Source organism: Aulonocara sp. 'chitande type north' Nkhata Bay, linkage group LG3 (assembly GCF_057382095.1).
Source record: "Aulonocara sp. 'chitande type north' Nkhata Bay isolate Kocher_YH1m ecotype deep benthic linkage group LG3, A_spYH_male_GT1.1, whole genome shotgun sequence".
NCBI classification, from domain to species: domain Eukaryota; kingdom Metazoa; phylum Chordata; class Actinopteri; order Cichliformes; family Cichlidae; genus Aulonocara; species Aulonocara sp. 'chitande type north' Nkhata Bay.
Window position 1 is genome coordinate 77,272,449 of NC_141346.1, and position 19,218 is coordinate 77,291,666.

Sequence of the window (19,218 nt, forward strand, 5' to 3'; positions counted from 1 at the left end):
TCCATTCACTTTCAGAGAGCTGAATGTGCTGAAAGAGGAAAAGTTCAGCTTGGTGGGACTTGTTCATCACTTCTTTACTGAAACCAAAGAAGCAGGAATCTGCAGCTTTGAAGACTTCCAGGTTGTGTTCATCTTTGATGGTCTGGATGAGTGTCGACTTCCTCTGGACTTCCACAAAACTACAATCCTAACTGACCCTAGAAAGTCCACCTCAGTGGATGTGCTGCTGATAAACCTCATCAGGGGGAAACTGCTTCCCTCTGCTCGCCTCTGGATAACCACACGACCTGCAGCAGCCAATCAGATCCCTCCTGACTGTGTTGGCATGGTGACAGAGGTCAGAGGGTTCACTGACCCACAGAAGGAGGAGTACTTCAGGAAGAGATTCAGAGATGAGGAGCAGGCCAGCAGGATCATCTCCCACATCAAGACATCACGAAGCCTCCACATCATGTGCCACATCCCAGTCTTCTGCTGGATCACTGCTACAGTTCTGGAGGATGTGCTGGAAACCAGAGAGGGAGGACAGCTGCCCAAGACCCTGACTGAGATGTACATCCACTTCCTGGTGGTTCAGGCCAAAGTGAAGAAGGTCAAGTATGATGGAGGAGCTGAGACAGATCCACACTGGAGTCCAGAGAGCAGGACGATGATGGAGTCTCTGGGAAAACTGGCTTTTGATCAGCTGCAGAAAGGAAACCTGATCTTCTATGAATCAGACCTGACAGAGTGTGGCATCGATATCAGAGCAGCCTCAGTGTACTCAGGAGTGTTCACACAGATCTTTAAAGAGGAGAGAAAACTGTACCAGGACAAGGTGTTCTGCTTCATCCATCTGAGTGTTCAGGAGTTTCTGGCTGCTCTTCATGTCCATCTGACCTTCATCAACTCTGGACTCAATCTGCTGGAACAACAACAAACAACCTCTACATGGTGTAAACTATTTAACAAACTAAAACTTCAATCTCTCCACCAGAGTGCTGTGAACAAGGCCTTACAGAGTCCAAATGGACACCTGGACTTGTTCCTCCGCTTCCTCCTGGGTCTTTCCCTGCAGACCAATCAGACTCTCTTACGAGCCCTGATGACACAAACAGGAAGTAACTCACAGACCAATCAGGAAACAGTCCAGTACATCAAGGAGAAGCTCAGTGAGAATCTGTCTGCAGAGAAAAGCATCAATCTGATCCACTGTCTGAATGAACTGAATGATCGTTCTCTAGTGGAGGAGATCCAACAATACAGGACTTCAGGAAGTCTCTCCACAGGTAAACTGTCTCCTGCTCAGTGCTCAGCTCTGACCTTCATCTTACTATCATCAGAAGAAGATCTGGATGAGTTTGACTTCAAGAAATACTCTGCTTCAGAGGAGGCTCTTCTGAGAATGCTGCCAGTGGTCAAAGCCTCCAACAAAGCTCTGTGAGTAAACATGTTGTCATCGCTTCATTGTTAAAATCATGGGAAATAAATCAGAAATGCTGAGTTCAAAGAGCACTGTAACATTTTTTTTAAAATAGTAAATTAAATGATCATCAGTCACTCGGTAAATATATGGTAGTTTTAATGTTTCACTCCAGCATTTCTAAAACACACTTTGTTCTGTAACTCTTATCAAAGGACAATCCAGACCCAGCCAATAAGAACATGAGCTCTGATGCTTCAGCCCCTCTGACAGGTTTATTATCCTCAGCTTGTTCACTTGTCTCCAACTCCAGGAGTTTGGTTGTTTTATTCTAAAGCACAAACTTCACCTGCCAGACTTCACCTACATCTTTTTCTGATGTTCATAATTTAAGTTCAAGTTTGTATCTCACTTTCAGTGCACACCCTCCCTTTTTAAATATAAATCTCTGCTGTGCTGTCATGTTTTCATCCTGTATGGAGGGAGAAACTCGGTCTTCATTACTGAAATTGCCTCTAAGGTCGTGTTTCTTGTCAGTAACCATATGTAACTGTAAGGCTTCCATAACCAGTGTTATCACAGAATTACAGTGGGTTCACTCTGGGTCCTCTACAGTTTCTTCCCACTGTCCACAGACATGCAGTTAGGTTACCTGGTGATCTAAACTTCATGCAGGTGTGAGTGAGAGTGGTTGTCTGTCCCTCTGTGGGCTTAGTGGAAGAGACTGGATGGATCTCTGCTTTGTCTTTGATATATCCTGACAGCAAACATTCTCCATGAAGTCTGCATTTCAGCTCATCTCCTTTATACACACCTTTAACAGGAAGAGTTTTATACAGCTAGTGTTTAAAATCAAGTGTTATTCACAATACACAGGTAATGAGCATGATTATTGAATTACTAAAATTTTCTAAAATAATTGTTTTAGTTAATATTGTATGACAGTGTACACAGAATTATTAGCTCAGTAGGCAGAGTGGTCGCCCCATGATCATAAGGTCAGGGGTCGAATCCACCGAATAGTTACCTTGTGGTACCCCTGAGCAAGGTACCATCAAGGTACCAATCATGTGCACTGGACTGGTAGCACTCATAGTCTCATAGGTTTAAATAAATTAAAAAAAAAAAAAGGGTTCAACATATAAACAAATTTAATTTGATCACATATATTGTTTGTTTTTTTTTGTTTTTGTTTTTTTCCTTTCTCTCTCAGACTGAGCAGCTGTAACGTCTCAGAGAAAGGCTGTGAAAATTTGTTGTCAGTGGTCAGCTCCCAGTCCTGTAGTCTGAGAGAGCTGGACCTGAGTACCAACAGCCTGAAGGCTTCAGCAGTAAAGCTTCTGTCTGCTGCAGTGGAGAGTCCACATGCCAAACTGAATGTTCTGAGGTCAGATCAATTTGTATTATGTTTAGTTCTGTTTGTTTATGTGTTTGATGTTTGTTTTTGTTTATGTCTTTATCCAGTTATCCTTGTTTCATAGCATTTTTATTCATTTCAAAGTTAAACGGAAGTTTTACTAACCTGCTCAGCACAAGACAATAAGCTATTGCACCTTGATTACACTTTAACAACAATCTTTATTCATGTTTTTATCTTCAGACTTAACATCTGTGAACTCTCAGAGGAAAACTGTGAAGCTCTGTCCTCAGTTCTCAGCTCGCAGTCCTCTAGTCTGACAGAGCTGGACCTGAGTATCAGAAAGCTACAGGATTCAGGAGTGAAGCTTCTGTCTGCTGGACTACAACGTTTAAACTGTAAACTGAATACTCTGAGGTCAGATCAGAAAACATTTAGTTTTTAGAATTATTAATTAAAGTTCATACATATGATGTTGTATCTTAGTATGTTTATGTTTCCTTTGAAAAATAGAAAGTCAACATTTAATGTTGTGAAATGTATTAACAAACTCTACATGAGTATTTGTTGTATAGACTGTCTTTTATTTTTCAGACTGAGTGGCTGTAACCTGTCAGAGAGAAGCTGTGAAGCTCTGTCCTCAGTCCTCAGCTCCCAGTCCTCCAGTCTGAGAGAGCTGGACCTGAGTAACTCTGACCTGCAGGATTCAGGAGTGAAGCTTCTGTCCGCTGGACTAAAGAGTTCACAGTGTGCAGTGGAAACTCTCAGGTCAGGATTCAAACTTTTCCACAGATGATCATTTGAAATGTGAATTATATTATTGTATAAACAGGTAACTTTTACAGCTGTCAAGTGAACTTTTATTTACATTTGAGTGGATAATTGGACTCTGAATTACTAAAAGTTGTTATAGTCATGTCTCTGTTTATTTAAAAAAATACTTCATGCACTGCCTAATTTAAAGATTTAGGCTCCTTTGGGCCCATAATATATATATTTGATTTCTTTGTGAATGAAATTAGGAGGATATTGGCGACTGCTGATTGGCTCGCTGTTTGTTTTTTATTCACAGTACTTAATTTTAAAGGCTGATTTCTCAAAATGAGATGTTTATCTTTTCTTCTACAACACGTGGAGCCACCAAATCTTCTTGCTTCATTTATTCATTACAGGTTGATTTAAAGAATATTAGACTCGTAACATAATAAATATATTTATTTCACTTCTTCTTGAGAGAAAGAAAGGGATGACTGGGTGAGCTCCAGTGGTTCATCCCAGCAGAGAGAGCGGCACACTGGGCTGCAAATGATCACAGTAGTAATGGCCATAGTTTGATAAAACAGGCAGTCTTACCCTGTAGATAATACAGGGTTCTGGTGCCTATGTGGGGGAGGGGAGTCGCCCGGTACTAACTACATACTACTAACTACCTCATCCAGATGTCTTCCCTACTAAACCTGATAAGAAGTAACTGCAGTAGCCTTATAGGTCAAATCAGTTTCACCTGTTAAAGTTAGCTCCACTATTAATTAGGGGTGGGGGAAAAAATCGATACTGTGTAGTATCGTGATATTTTGTTTGCTAATAATGTATCGATACAGGGACAGCAGAAATCGATATTTTGTTACAAACAATTTTTTCTCTGAAGTCAACATGCTCTGGAGTCAGAGCATGTTGACTTCAGAGCATGTTGATCCTTTTTCTGAGCAACAATCCTGACATTCCTTCACTGTCCAAATGTGTTTAACTTTTTTTTTGGCAGCAATAAACATGACAGTTTACTTATTTTAATTTAAGACATGTTTAATTTTAATTAAGTTTGAAACTTTTTTATTTAATGTAAAATTATATTTTTTTTAAAATTTACTTTCAAATTCTTCAGTTGCTGAAGGGGCTGCATAGTTTTCATAAATTGCATAGTTCAGAATAGCTATAATTGTACCAGATGGTTGCATTCAGTTAAGTTGGACTAGACTGTAATACAAACCGTTCAGTTTGTCAACAATAAAACTGACTGAAATGAGAGAAAGACTGAGTGTGAGACTTTGATATTAGATAAAATGAATATTGATAAAGTTTACCTTTATGTGCAGAATTTAAATATCGCAAAACATTTTAAAAAATCGCAATAATATCGTATCGTGCGTTAAGTATTGTGATAATATCGTATCGCGAGTTGTATGGTGATTCCCACCTCTACTATTAATGGTGTCACTTGTTATTTCTGGGATGAGTTTAGTAGCCTGAACAGCTGCTTAAAGGAAAGTAATTAAATAATAAAAATAACCTAAGTCCGGGGGAACCTGCAAGAGCTGTTTGCACAAAGAATAATGCTCAGACTTTGAGGTTTTATCGTTTTACACAAGGTTTAAAAATGAATGTCCACAATTGAATTGCAGAAATTGTTATTGAGCTAATACTGATGTAGTTGTTATCTTTGGTAAGGAGAGGTTGGAGGAAGGATGAGCACAGTCAGGCCTAAAGATGCTCTTAATAATAATAATGGATTGCATTTATATAGCGCTTTTCGAGACCCTCAAAGACCCTTTACAATCCCACTACAGGGAGTGCAGAATTATTAGGCAAGTTGTATTTTTGAGGAATAATTTTATTATTGAACAACAACCATGTTCTCAATGAACCCAAAAAACTCATTAATATCAAAGCTGAATGTTTTTGGAAGTAGTTTTTAGTTTGTTTTTAGTTTTAGCTATTTTAGGGGGATATCTGTGTGTGCAGGTGACTATTACTGTGCAGAATTATTAGGCAACTTAACAAAAAACAAATATATACCCATTTCATTTATTTATTTTTACCAGTGACACCAATATAACATCTCCACATTCACAAATATACATTTCTGACATTCAAAAACAAAACAAAAACAAATCAGCGACCAATATAGCCACCTTTCTTTGCAAGGACACTCAAAAGCCTGCCATCCATGGATTCTGTCAGTGTTTTGATCTGTTCAATTCAATTCAATTCAATTTTATTTATATAGCGCCAAATCACAACAAAAGTCGCCTCAAGGCGCTTCATAGATACAGAGAAAAACCCAACAATCATATGACCCCCTATGAGCAAGCACTTTGGCGACAGTGGGAAGGAAAAACTCCCTTTTAACAGGAAGAAACCTCCGGCAGAACCAGGCTCAGGGAGGGGCGGCCATCTGCTGCGACCGGTTGGGGTGAGAGAAGGAAGACAGGATAAAGACATGCTGTGGAAGAGAGACAGAGGTTAATAACAGATATGATTCAATGCAGAGAGGTCTATTAATACATAGTGAGTGAGAAAGGTGACTGGAAAGGAAAAACTCAATGCATCATGGGAATCCCCCGGCAGCCTACATCTATTGCAGCATAACAAAGGGAGGATTCAGGGTCACCTGGTCCAGCCCTAACTATATGCTTTAGAAAAAAGGAAAGTTTTAAGCCTAATCTTAAAAGTAGAGATAGTGTCTGTCTCCCGAATCCAAACTGGAAGCTGGTTCCACAGAAGAGGGGCCTGAAAACTGAAGGCTCTCCCTCCCATTCTACTTTTAAATACTCTAGGAACAACAAGTAGGCCTGCAGAGCGAGAGCGGAGCGCTCTAATAGGGTGATATGGTACTACAAGGTCATTAAGATAAGATGGGGCCTGATTATTTAAGACCTTGTATGTGAGGAGCAGGATTTTGAATTCAATTCTGGATTTAACAGGAAGCCAATGAAGGGAAGCCAAAACAGGAGAAATATGCTCTCTCTTTCTAGTCCCTGTCAGGACTCTTGCTGCAGCATTTTGGATTAGCTGAAGGCTTTTCAGTGAGTTTTTTGGACATCCTGATAATAATGAATTACAGTAGTCCAGCCTGGAAGTAATAAATGCATGAACTAGTTTTTCAGCGTCACTCTGAGACAGGATATTTCTAATTTTAGAGATGTTGCGCAAATGGAAGAAAGCAGTCTTACATATTTGTTTAATATGTGCGTTGAAGGACATGTCCTGGTCAAAAATGACTCCAAGGTTCCTCACCGCGTTACTGGAGGCCAAGGTAATGCCATCCAGAGTAAGAATCTGATTAGATACCATATTTCTAAGATTTTCAGGGCCGAGTACAATAACCTCAGTTTTATCTGAATTAAGAAGCAGAAAGTTAGCGGCCATCCAGGTCTTTATGTCTTTAAGACATTCCTGCAGTTTAACTAATTGGTGTGTGTTATCTGGCTTCATGGACAGATAGAGCTGGGTGTCATCTGCATAGCAGTGAAAATGTATGCTATGTCTTCTAATGATACTGCCTAAGGGAAGCATGTATAATGTAAACAGAATTGGTCCTAGCACTGAACCCTGTGGAACTCCATAATTAACCTCAGTGTGTGAAGAGGACTCTCCATTTACATGCACAAACTGGAGTCTATTAGATAGATATGATACAAACCACTGCAGCGCAGTACTTGTAATACCTACAGCATGTTCTAATCGCTCTAATAGGATATTATGATCAACAGTATCGAACGCTGCACTGAGGTCTAGCAGGACAAGCACAGAGATGAGTCCACTGTCAGAGGCCATAAGAAGATCATTTGTAACCTTCACTAAAGCTGTTTCTGTGCTGTGCTGAGCTCTGAAACCTGACTGAAACTCTTCAAATAAACCATTCCTCTGCAGATGATCTGTTAGCTGTTTGACAACTACTCTTTCAAGGATTTTTGATATGAAAGGAAGGTTGGAGATTGGCCTATAATTAGCTAAGACTGCTGGGTCTAGAGATGGCTTTTTGAGTAAAGGTTTAACTACAGCCAGCTTGAAGGCCTGTGGTACATAGCCGATTATTAGAGATAGGTTGATCATATTTAAGATCGAAGAATTAATTAATGGCAGGACTTCTTTGAGCAGTTTTGTAGGAATGGGGTCTAAAAGACACGTTGATGGTTTGGAGGAAGTAATTATTGAAGTTAACTCAGAAAGATCAATTGGAGAAAAGGAGTCTAACTTAATATCAATGGTACTAAGAGTAGCTGTAGATAATATTACATCTGTGGGATGATTATTGGTAATTTTTTCTCTAATGATAAAAATTTTATTTGTGAAGAAGTTCATGAAGTCATTACTAGTTAACGTTAAAGGGATGGTTGGCTCAAAAGAGCTCTGACTTTTTGTCAGCCTGGCTACAGTGCTGAAGAGAAACCTAGGGTTGTTCTTATTTTCTTCAATCAGTGATGAATAGTAAGATGTTCTGGCTTTGCGGAGGGCTTTCTTATAAAGCAGCAAACTATTTCTCCAGGCTAAATGATGATCCTCTAGATTTGTGACACGCCATCAACATTGCGTGCAGCAGCAACCACAGCCTCCCAGACACTGTTCAGAGAGGTGTACTGTTTTCCCTCCTTGTAAATCTCACATTTGATGATGGACCACAGGTTCTCAATGGGGTTCAGATCAGGTGAACAAGGTGGCCATGTCATTAGTTTTTCTTCTTTTTATACCCTTTCTTGCCAGCCACGCTGTGGAGTACTTGGACGCGTGTGATGGAGCATTGTCCTGCATGAAAATCATGTTTTTCTTGAAGGATGCAGACTTCTTCCTGTACCACTGCTTGAAGAAGGTGTCTTCCAGAAACTGGCAGTAGGACTGGGAGTTGAGCTTGACTCCATCCTCAACCCGAAAAGGCCCCACAAGCTCATCTTTGATGATACCAGCCCAAACCAGTACTCCACCTCCACCTTGCTGGCGTCTGAGTGGGACTGGAGCTCTCTGCCCTTTACCAATCCAGCCACGGGCCCATCCATCTGGCCCATCAAGACTCACTCTCATTTCATCAGTCCATAAAACCTTAGAAAAACCAGTCTTGAGATATTTCTTGGCCCAGTCTTGACGTTTCAGCTTGTGTGTCTTGTTCAGTGGTGGTCGTCTTTCAGCCTTTCTTACCTTGGCCATGTCTCTGAGTATTGCACACCTTGTGCTCTTGGGCACTCCAGTGATGTTGCAGCTCCAAAATATGGCCAAACTGGTGGCAAGTGGCATCTTGGCAGCTGCACGCTTGACTTTTCTCAGTTCATGGGCAGTTATTTTGTGCCTTGGTTTTTCCACACGCTTCTTGCGACCCTGTTGACTATTTTGAATGAAACGCTTGATTGTTCGATGATCACGCTTCAGAAGCTTTGCAATTTTGAGACTGCTGCATCCCTCTGCAAGATATCTCACTATTTTTGACTTTTCTGAGCCTGTCAAGTCCTTCTTTTGACCCATTTTGCCAAAGGAAAGGACGTTACCTAATAATTATGCACACCTGATATAGGGTGTTGATGTCATTAGACCACACCCCTTCTCATTACAGAGATGCACATCACCTAATATGCTTAATTGGTAGTAGGCTTTCGAGCCTATACAGCTTGGAGTAAGACAACATGCATGAAGAGGATGATGTGGACAAAATACTCATTTGCCTAATAATTCTGCACTCCCTGTATTCATTCACTCTCACATTCACACACTGGTGGAGGTAAGCTACAGTTGTAGTGGTAGGTTAGGTTTTGCCCAAGGACAAAATGACCAAGACAGAGAGAGCTGGCTCATCAGACAGACAAGCTCATCTTGTAACCTACTGGTTCGCTGGTCAGCACACCAGCTGACTAGCGAACCGGCTAACTAGCACACCAGCTAACTAGCACACCGGCTAAATAGCAAATCAGCTAACTAGCAGACCAGCTAACGGCAGCCACAAGCTGAAGGACGATTAAATGTAGTGGAGATATCAGAGATGACACTGGTGTGTCCGATTCACTCTTTAGCACTCTGGTCACTCCGGTGTGTCAGCCAGAACACCACTGAAGGCCAAATGATCCCAGCATGTGGAATAAAGAGCTTAAGGTTTGGTTTGAGACACTTTATTCTTTCACTGATTGATTCTTGCGGCTGTGATCATGTGTGTGGTTTCTTACAAAAAGGAAGTACACAATACAAATACATGACAAATAAGATGAATAGATAATTTACATATCCAGTTATATGTACGTACATCAGTATAGCTAATATAGCCATATATAAGGACAAAGATCACAGTACTATAATGCAGTAATGTTAAACACAAAGGTGTATATCTACATAAATCTGTCCTATCAGTGATCAGGGTACTGTAGTATACTTCCACTACATAAACTATAGAAACTAAACGACATTAGTGTGACTTTAAGTTACCATCAGTACAGACGAACTGATGGTAGTTGTACAAAATAAAGGCATTGCAATTATTGTGAAGGGCTTCCGGTTAAACTAAGATCAGCTGATTACCTCATAACAAATTGTTTGCTATAGAACGGAGCTCCCACTCTTCATTAATATCATGTACTGTAACTCCCAAGTAACCATGGTTACCCAGCCACGCCCAGTAGTCTCCAGAGAGACCAACAGCTGGTGCACGTTGTAACGCCGTGGCTTTCATAGTCTCTCCTTTTTCTACAGCTCATGTGTTCTTCTTGTGATGGTGCGTCTTGAGGGAGGCTCATACATGCCGTCATTTGTTGATCCTAAGAACGTTCCTCAGACCGACTTCTTCAACAACACTAATCAGCCTGCAGTTTGTAGCTACTCACTTCACTGTGGTGTTTGTTAGCTTGTCTTTCTTTGGTTTATCCTGACTCCTCCCACAAGCTGATCCTACGTAGTCTGCCCAAGCCTCCCACCTCTGTTTGTTTGGGTGGTTTGTTTGCTGCCATCAACAGCGTGTAATGCATTTAAGTGATACTTCAGACATGAAGTACTGCGACAATAAAAAACTCAACTTTGCTTAAAAATAACTTTAGTTGTATCAACACTGCCCTCTGGAATAATTAGACTTTGGTGACAAACTGATGTGATCTCCATGTTTCCTTTGTTGGACTGTGGGCGAGTGTCAGAACTGAATGTACTGAGTAACATGTGGAGTTTAAATATGTGTCAGTTCCAGTTTTAGAGCTCTAAAGTGCAGCTATCATGTTAGGAATATGTTAGGAATAGACAGGAACACTGAGCACACTGAGGTCAAATCTTTATTTATCCAGTTCATCTGTAGGCTGAGCTCAGTCCATCCATTTAGTGAAATGATGTTTAAAGGTCTCCTTGTTCTGTGAGCGTGCACAGATCCTGAAGCAGAAAGCCTGGGTTAACAGAGAAATGATCATCACTGTGATGATGCTCACCATCTCTGACTGGGATTTGAGGTTTTGTCAAAGCAGCAAAGAAAGCCTGGCTATGTTGGACTGGGTGTGGAAGCAGCTCCCAGTTTGAGTTCAGGAGACAGACACCCTCTCTACTTTGACGATCAGCTTCAAACTTTCCTTTTTGATAAAACTTATAGTTAGAGCTGGATCAGGTGACCCTGAACCATCACTTAGTTATGCTGCTATAGAGATGGATAACAGATGGATTATTGTTTTGTGTGTCTGCAGTCTGTCAGGCTGTCTGATCACAGAGGAAGGCTGTACTTCTCTGGCCTCAGCTCTGACCTCCAACCCCTCCCATCTGAGAGAGCTGGACCTGAGCTACAATCATCCAGGTCTCTCAGGAATGAAGCTTCTGTCGGCTGGACTGAAGGATCCAGGCTGGAGACTGGACACTCTCAGGTATGGAGAGAATGTCTGATATAGGAGGAAGAGCTGGAATCATTTCCTGTGTCTTTCACTCACTTCCTGTTTGTTTCCTGCAGATGAGACATGAACAATCACACATGCAGGAATATTTTCAGGGACAGACACACTAGTCTAGCTGGATAGTACATGGATATTTATGTAGGGGGTCTTCAAGGAGTCTGTTTGCAGGAACATTAATGATAACTGATAAGTCATGTTGAGAGTTTCATTAAAAGTAGACTTACAGTTAGGTAATATTTGGACAGAGACAACATTTTGTAACTTTAGATACAAGTATCAGCCATGTGTGTGTTTCCCATGCTGTATGTCCACAGTCACAGTGACAGTCAGTGACACTGACAGAAGGATGAAACAAGGCTGTGAATCATTTCAGTCTGTGTGTGTGACAAAGAGGCAGACAGGAGCAGCTAACATTTGGAAATGGAAGCTTACTGGAAACACTACATTCACGGCTGAATTCACAATAGATTTGTTCTCAAGTGCACATTTAGCAGCTAATGCTAATACTGTTTTCCCTTTGCTTTCTACAGCAGCTATTGCTAAGTAGGCCACTTTGCTCCGCTAAGGATTTGTGTGACCATGATGGAGACTCTGATAAGCTAATGCTGCTAAGCTAATGCTGTTTATGGGCCCTGTTAGAATCAATATTTCATTCTCATTCTGTTGTTTGAGAACAATATTAACATTTCACATCATTATAACACAAGAGAAAAGGGTATTGGCATTAGCTACTAGTGCTTATTCACCTCAAATTACCTTTAGCTGCTAATGGCAGCCTACTTAGCATTAACCCCTCACTAATATAATGCTAATTTACATCAAATTAGCATTAACTGCTCATATTGTTATAAGGAAAGAGAAAACGGTATTAGCATTTGCTGCTAATAATTATTCACCCCTAATTAGAATAAGCCGCTAAAAGCAGCCAACTTAGATAAGATAAGATAAGATAAGATAGAACTTTATTAATCCCTCGGGTGGGTTCCTCTGGGAAATTCGACTTCCAAAAAAAGCACAGCAACGACCAAAGTTACAGTTACAGAACTGTTATATATATATATACACACACACACACACACACACACACACACACACATATATAAATACAGAGACAAATATAAATAAAATATACAAAGGGGATAAATAGAATAAATAGGAATAAAAAAATAAAAATACAAGTGAATTGCACATTTCAAGTATTGAGTCTATCAAGTATTAGCATTAATTCCTCACTTTGTTGTTACCCAATGGAAAAGAGTATTAGTATTAGCTACTATCATTTTTAATAAGTAAGAGAAAACAGTATTAGCATAATGCTAATTCAGGTCAACGTAGTATTAGTTAATAATGGCAGCCTACTTAGCATTAACTGCTCACTAATATAATGCTAATTCGCATCAAATTAGCATTAGCTGCTCAAGTTGTTATAAGGAAAAAGAGAAAACGGTATTAGTATTAGCTGCTAATAATTATTCACCCCTAATTAGAGTTAGCCCCTAATGGCAGTCTACTTAGCATTAACTCCTGACATTGTTATAATGCAGGGGAAAAGAGTTACCATTATCGGATAATGCTAATTCTCATCAAATTAGCATTAGTTAATAACGGTAGACTTCATATCATTAGCTGCTGTCATTCTTACAAAGCAAACAGTATGAGCATTAGCTGTTAATCCTTTTTCATCTAAAATTAGAACTAGCCACTAATGGCGTATTGTTAAAAAGTAAGAAAAAACATTGTTAGCATAAGCGGATAATGCTAATTCATCTCAAATTAGTATTAGCTAATAATGGCACCTGCTTAGCATTAGCTGGTCACATTGTTATAAGGCAAGAAAATATGGTATTAGCATTAGCTGCCAATTTCTATTTACCTAAAATTAGCATTAGCCACTAATGGTAGCCTATAGCAAAAACTTCTTAATGCTAAATGAAGTTAATTAATGCTAAGTAGGTTTAACTGAAATTAAAGTAGTGTTAGCATTAGCTGCTGATATTGTTAAAAGGCAAGATAAAACATTGCTAGCAGCAGCGGATAATGCTAACACACATAATAATTAGCATTACCTAATAATGGCAGCCTTCTTAGCATTAGCTGCTCATATTGTTATAATGCAAGGGAAAAGAGTTGGCAAAAACAGTGTTAGCATTAGTGGATAATGCTAATTCACCTAAATTAGCATTAGCTAATAATGGCTACGTACTTAGCATTACCTACTAATATTGATATAAAGCAAGAAAATATGGTATTAGCATTAGCTTCTAATGCTTTCTCATCTAAAATTAGAATTAGCCACTAATGTCATCCTATTTAGCATTAACTCTTCACATCGCAAGGGAAAAATTAGAATTCAATAAAAAAAAAAAAGTGTTCACATTAGCTAGTTGTATTGTTAAAAAGTAAGAAAAAACATTGTTAGCATAAGGGGATAATGCTAATTCACCTCAAATTAGTATTAGCTAATAACGGCAACCTACATAGCATTAGCTGGTCACATTGTTATAAAGCAAGAAAATATGGTATTAGCATTATCTGCCAATTCCTATTCACCTAAAATTAGCATTACCTGCTAATGGCAGTCTACTTAGCATTAACTCCTCACTAATGTGATGCTAATTCACATTAAATTAGCTTTAGCATTAGCTGCTAGCATCAGCCTACCTAGCACTAGCTGCTCACATTGTTAAAAGGGAAGAGAATACGATATTAGCATTAGCTGGTAATATTTATTCACCCCTAATTAGAATTAGCCACTAATGGCAGCATACTTAGCGTTAACTCCTCACATCGTTGTAATGCAAATGAGGCTAACTTGCATTAAATTAGACTGCTGTTATTAGCTAATGCTATTTAGCAGTAGCTGCTCACATTGTTATAAAGCAAAGGAAAACGATATGAGCATTAGGTTCTAATGCGTATTTGCCTTAAATTAGACGTAGGTGCTAATGGCAGCCTACTTAGCATTAGCAGCTCAGATGTTGTAATGCTAGGAAAAAGAGTGTTAGCATTAGCCGTTCACATTGTTATAAAGTTAAGGGAAATAGTGTTAGCATTAGCTACTCACATTTTTTTTAAAAAGTAAGTGTTAGCATTAGTGCATAATGCTAATTCATGTCAAATTAGCATTAGTTAATAACGGCAGCCTATTTAGCATTAGCAGATAATGTTGACCTTGGCCCACTGGAAAAGTTAAGAACTAAAGATTTAGGAGTGTTTCTCGATAGCTCTTTCTCGTTTGAGAAACAAATGAATTCTGTTATTAAAACCAGCTGTAAGGTTTATATTGTTGATTGTCATTTATGCTTAGAAATATTTACTCATATATGCTTAGAGTTGTATAATCGATTGCATAATGATAGAGGTTTGATCCTGAGTAGTCTGTAAAGACTCTGTGTGCCTTCCAGAGTGCTCTGGCATGCACACACCACTTGGGGCCATGAGAGAGGTCGTACCCTCTCTTACTGATTTATGGTGTAGGACAGGGGTCTCAAACTCAATTTAGCTGGGGGCCGCTGCAGGCAGAGTCTGGGTGAGGCTGGGCCGCATTAGGTTTTCCACAAGAAAGACATGGTTAAAAAATTCCAATCTTCTCAAATCTCTTTATTTTTATTTTTTAACACAAAATATTAAAATTAAATAAACAAATTAAGAATTAATAAGAAAATCAATCAATCTGTAAAACATAAATAAAATAATAATAAGATATTTTTAGTCAGTGAACTTGTGTGGTTTTTTTTCAGTCTTCTATATCTGCTGTATTTAGATTGAAATGTCTGTATTAACAGTTCTATGACCTTCTTCTGAACATGAATGGAACACTGTAGAAAATGAACTGTTCTTCTGAACATGGCTTCTCTTGCCTACTCCTTGCTGCTAGAGACCTGGCAGCGTTTCCTCTCGCATAGCCGAGCCAGATTTGGCCTGAGGGAGGAAGCAGTTGCGACCCTCAGTATGTCTTGAAGATGATCATCCGTAAGTCTGGACCTGTACTTGGACTTATTGAAGTTCAAAGTGGAGAAGAGCTTTTGGCACAAGTATGTGCTACCAAAAAGGCACATGGTCCACTTGAACATTCGGGAAAGCCGAGGGAAACTAGGGCTCAAGTCTCTCAAAAATTGTCCAAGCTTGTCTGCTTTTCCACTCACCTCCCTGAACTTTGCTTTGAGTTCAGAGTTGCACTGCAGCTCAATGAGCTCCATTTGAAGCACAGAAGGGGCATCTTGCACATCAAAGGAGAAGGGGTCCGCAAAAATGTGAAAGGTGGCTCTGTGTGTCTTGAAGTCAGCAAATCTGGGATCAAATTCCTCCTGTAGCATCAAAATGACATCAACATACTCGTCAGCACTGAATGGTGTGCCTGCATCCACGAGTGCCTTGCATGCTGGGAAATGGCAAAGGTTTGTCTGAGAGAGCTGAGCTTTCCAGAGCGCCAGTTTTGTGGAGAATGCTCTCACGTTGTCATAGGCAGCACTGACAAGTTGCCCCTGGCCTTGTAACGTCTTGTTCAGTACATTAAGCTCATGTGTCATATCAACAAGAAAAGCTGAGTCCATGAGCCATTTGGGATCAGTTAGCACAGGAACACTAACTCCATCCTTCTCCATGAAGGCTTCACTTCTGCTCTCAACTCAAAAAGTCTCTTTAATACATTTCCCCTGCTGAGCCAACGTACCTCAGTGAAGTCGAGCACATCCCCATATTCTGACTCCATTTCCTCTAAAAAAGCACAGAACCTTCGGTGCTTTAAGCCCCTGGATCTGATTTGGTTGATGCATTTCACAACAATAGACATCACATTGTCAAACTTCAGGCATTTGCTGCAAAGGACCTGCTGATGGATGATGCAGTGCAGAGCAATGGCCTCCTCCACGCCTTCCTCTTCCAGTTTGTTTTGTGCCACCAGTCCATGTTTCCTCCCTGTCATTGATGGCGCTCCATCTGTTGTTATTCCAACAAACCTCTTCCATGGCAAACCAACATTCTCAATGGCATCACACAGCTTGTAAATATCTGCTGAGCGGTGGTCTGGCCATGCATTGGAATTACTGTGAGCAGCTCCTCCATCACTTCAAAACTGTCATCAACACCACGGACATACATTGGGAGCTGGGCAGTGTCGGTGATGTCTGTGGTCTCATCAAGAGCGACTGAGTATACACTGAAACATTTGGCTTTCTCACACAGTTGGTCATAAATGTCACTTGACAGGTCAGAAATGCGATCTGCTGCGGTGTTGGCAGAAAGGCTGATGTTGCTAAACTGACCTTTCTTTCCCGGACAGACTATATTTGCAGCCTGCAATATGCACTTTTAGACAAATGCACCTTCTGTGAATGGCTTCCCTGCTTTAGCAATCATCTCACTAACCACGTGGCTCCGACTGCTGCATTATTCTCTTTGGTTGCTTTCTTGGAGAAATCTTGCTGCCTCAGTAGATCTGTTTTAAGACTGGCAACCCGGTTCGCTCTCTCGTCTCCCTGGTATTTTGCATCCAGCTCAGCATGTCTAGTTGTGTAATGACGTTTCAAATTGTATTCCTTGTGCAGCGCAACTTTCTCTGTGCAAATGAGACAGGTCGGGGTGCCCCTGTGCTCAACAAAGAAATATTGCATTTCCCACTTTTCCTGAAATTGTCGGTGCTCATCACCAACCTTTCTCTTCACCGCAGGCTTTGAAAAAGACATGTTTGGGGCTATGTGACATTTATAATTCTACTTGGTGTCACTGTCGCATTGAAGTTTCAATCAAGCGTTTAGCCGACGGACGGGGAACGTCTCAACGCGTAGAGAACGTCATTTCTGCTTCTTTTTCTTGCAACCGTAGCACGGCGATCGGCAGATAAAAAGCCGGTAGCAGTCTCCTTTGTTTTTACGCTCGATGTTCATGTCTTTCATGACGACACGAACACCGTGGCGTTTGCAGATGGTAGAAAGTGCAGGGATAGCGAGCGCAAAAAAGGCGACTGCTCACGGCGCCGGGCTGTTGTTACAGGAGAAAGAAGCGGAAATGACACCGTGACATATAACAAATAACATCAGCTGTTTCTGATGTTAGTTGTTTTGACTGCTTTTACATTATATTGAAATATATGTAATGTTCATGTTTGCTGCAATGCAAACGCAGTGATGCAAATAAAAACATGGAGCCACAAATTACGGTGCGACCCTATAATTAGTCCGGGTTACCGGGGACTGTTGTTGCCGATGAACAGGTGTCGCTATGTGACTGCAGACTAAATTGGGCTGCATTGAGTTCATGACTTTTCTTTTATCCCGCCGCCTACGCATCACTGTGAGAGTTAATATGAGATCTCTCTCTGTGGAAAAATAACTTTAAATCCCACTGACGTGTGTATAAATCTATATACGTATAATGTCCCGCTGGGCAGCAACTTAAAAAAACAACTTTTTTTGAAGTGTTGTGAACGCAGCGCGCTGGGGCGAATGTCGGCGTTTGCCCAATAGAAAGGAGGAAGCCAGCCAGGCACAGGAAAGAAAGAAACACTCCAGGGCAACGCTGCTGGAACTTTGACTCATTGAGAAATGTTTCCCTGCTTGCATCAAGCCCGGCTGGTGTCCCCTGAGATCCATATCCCACCCTGATTGGTGGGTTAATTCAGCTCCGCCCACAACACTGTAAAGTGTCATACATTATCAAACTAACATTACATTTTCATATTAAGGTGGGGCCAAAAACTATCGTCCTGCGGGCCGCAATTGGCCCGCGGGCCGCGAGTTTGAGACCCCTGGTGTAGGAGGACACCTACTCTGTGTCTGGTTAAGTATAAGAGCCCTTTGTTAGGGGGACCGCTGGACTCTTAGCACCAGCTTTGGGGTCACAGGGTCACATCTGGAACACACACACACACACACAGACACACACACACACAGACACACACACAGACACACACACACACAGACACACACACACACACACACAGACACACACACACACACAGACACACACACACACACACTATGCACAGACTGGTACTCTTTGTTCATACCTGTGTAAGACGTCATAATGAACTTGTGCATATTCATGTAAGCTCAATAAAGAGCAGTGTTACGAGGGAGCAGACGAGAGCGACTGAGGTCAAGTGAAGGAACGGCGCTGTCACAGTTCTCTCCCTCATCAATTGTCTGGTTCCAGCGGTGGGTCTGTGCTAGACGACCCATCACCAGCTTTTTCCACTGGTTACCAGTACGTGGTAGAATCCACTTCCAGATCTGGTTGTCTTTAAATCTGTGAATGGATTGGCTCCATCTTATCTCTCTTTAACAAAAGAATCCAAGTGGAGCCCTCAGGTCTGCAGATAAGCAGCTTCTGACCAGAACTAGACGTAAAAACAGAGGTGAGCTTTATCGATGGCTGCAGCCAAACTCTGGAACAGTCGCCCTTCACATCAGGTCGTCACCAACACTGGACATTTTTAAAAGCCGGTTGGAAACACATTTGTACTCTGTAGCTTTCAATCCTGACCAGTCTTTATAGTCATTACTGTGTATGTTTCCTATTTTCTCTCTACTCTGTGCAGCACTTTGGCTCAAGCTGTTTTTAAATGTGCTGATGAATAAATGTAGATTTCTTTGAATAAAACAGTGGAGCCGAGCTTTGAGCTCAGTGTGTAACAGTGTGTGTGTGAGAGCCATGTAATGTCCATGTGTGCATGCTGACTGTGCTGCTCTGACCCCCCTCCTCCTTTCAGGGTGGAGCCTGCTGGAGTCCGATGGTTGAGACCAGGTCTGAGGAAGTGTAAGTGTGTTTTTAATGGGATTCATGAAAACAAAGCAGCACACATTCAACCATCTTCATCATGTCAGGAGTCATCATCAAAGTGTCAATCAATG

At 40.8% G+C, this 19,218-nt stretch overlaps 1 protein-coding gene across 1 annotated transcript in view; it reads left to right on the plus strand.

Annotated features, from left to right (window-relative positions):
- LOC147337073 (protein NLRC3-like) overlaps positions 1 to 19,218 on the plus strand; it is a 96,141-nt gene that overhangs the window by 74,827 nt on the left and 2,096 nt on the right. The window contains exons 2-7 of the mRNA XM_086285742.1: positions 1,080 to 1,419; positions 2,616 to 2,789; positions 3,003 to 3,176; positions 3,354 to 3,527; positions 11,168 to 11,341; positions 19,077 to 19,123. Coding sequence (XP_086141868.1) covers positions 1,080 to 1,419; positions 2,616 to 2,789; positions 3,003 to 3,176; positions 3,354 to 3,527; positions 11,168 to 11,341; positions 19,077 to 19,123 — 1,083 coding nt within the window. The remainder of the gene's footprint in view (positions 1 to 1,079; positions 1,420 to 2,615; positions 2,790 to 3,002; positions 3,177 to 3,353; positions 3,528 to 11,167; positions 11,342 to 19,076; positions 19,124 to 19,218) is intronic.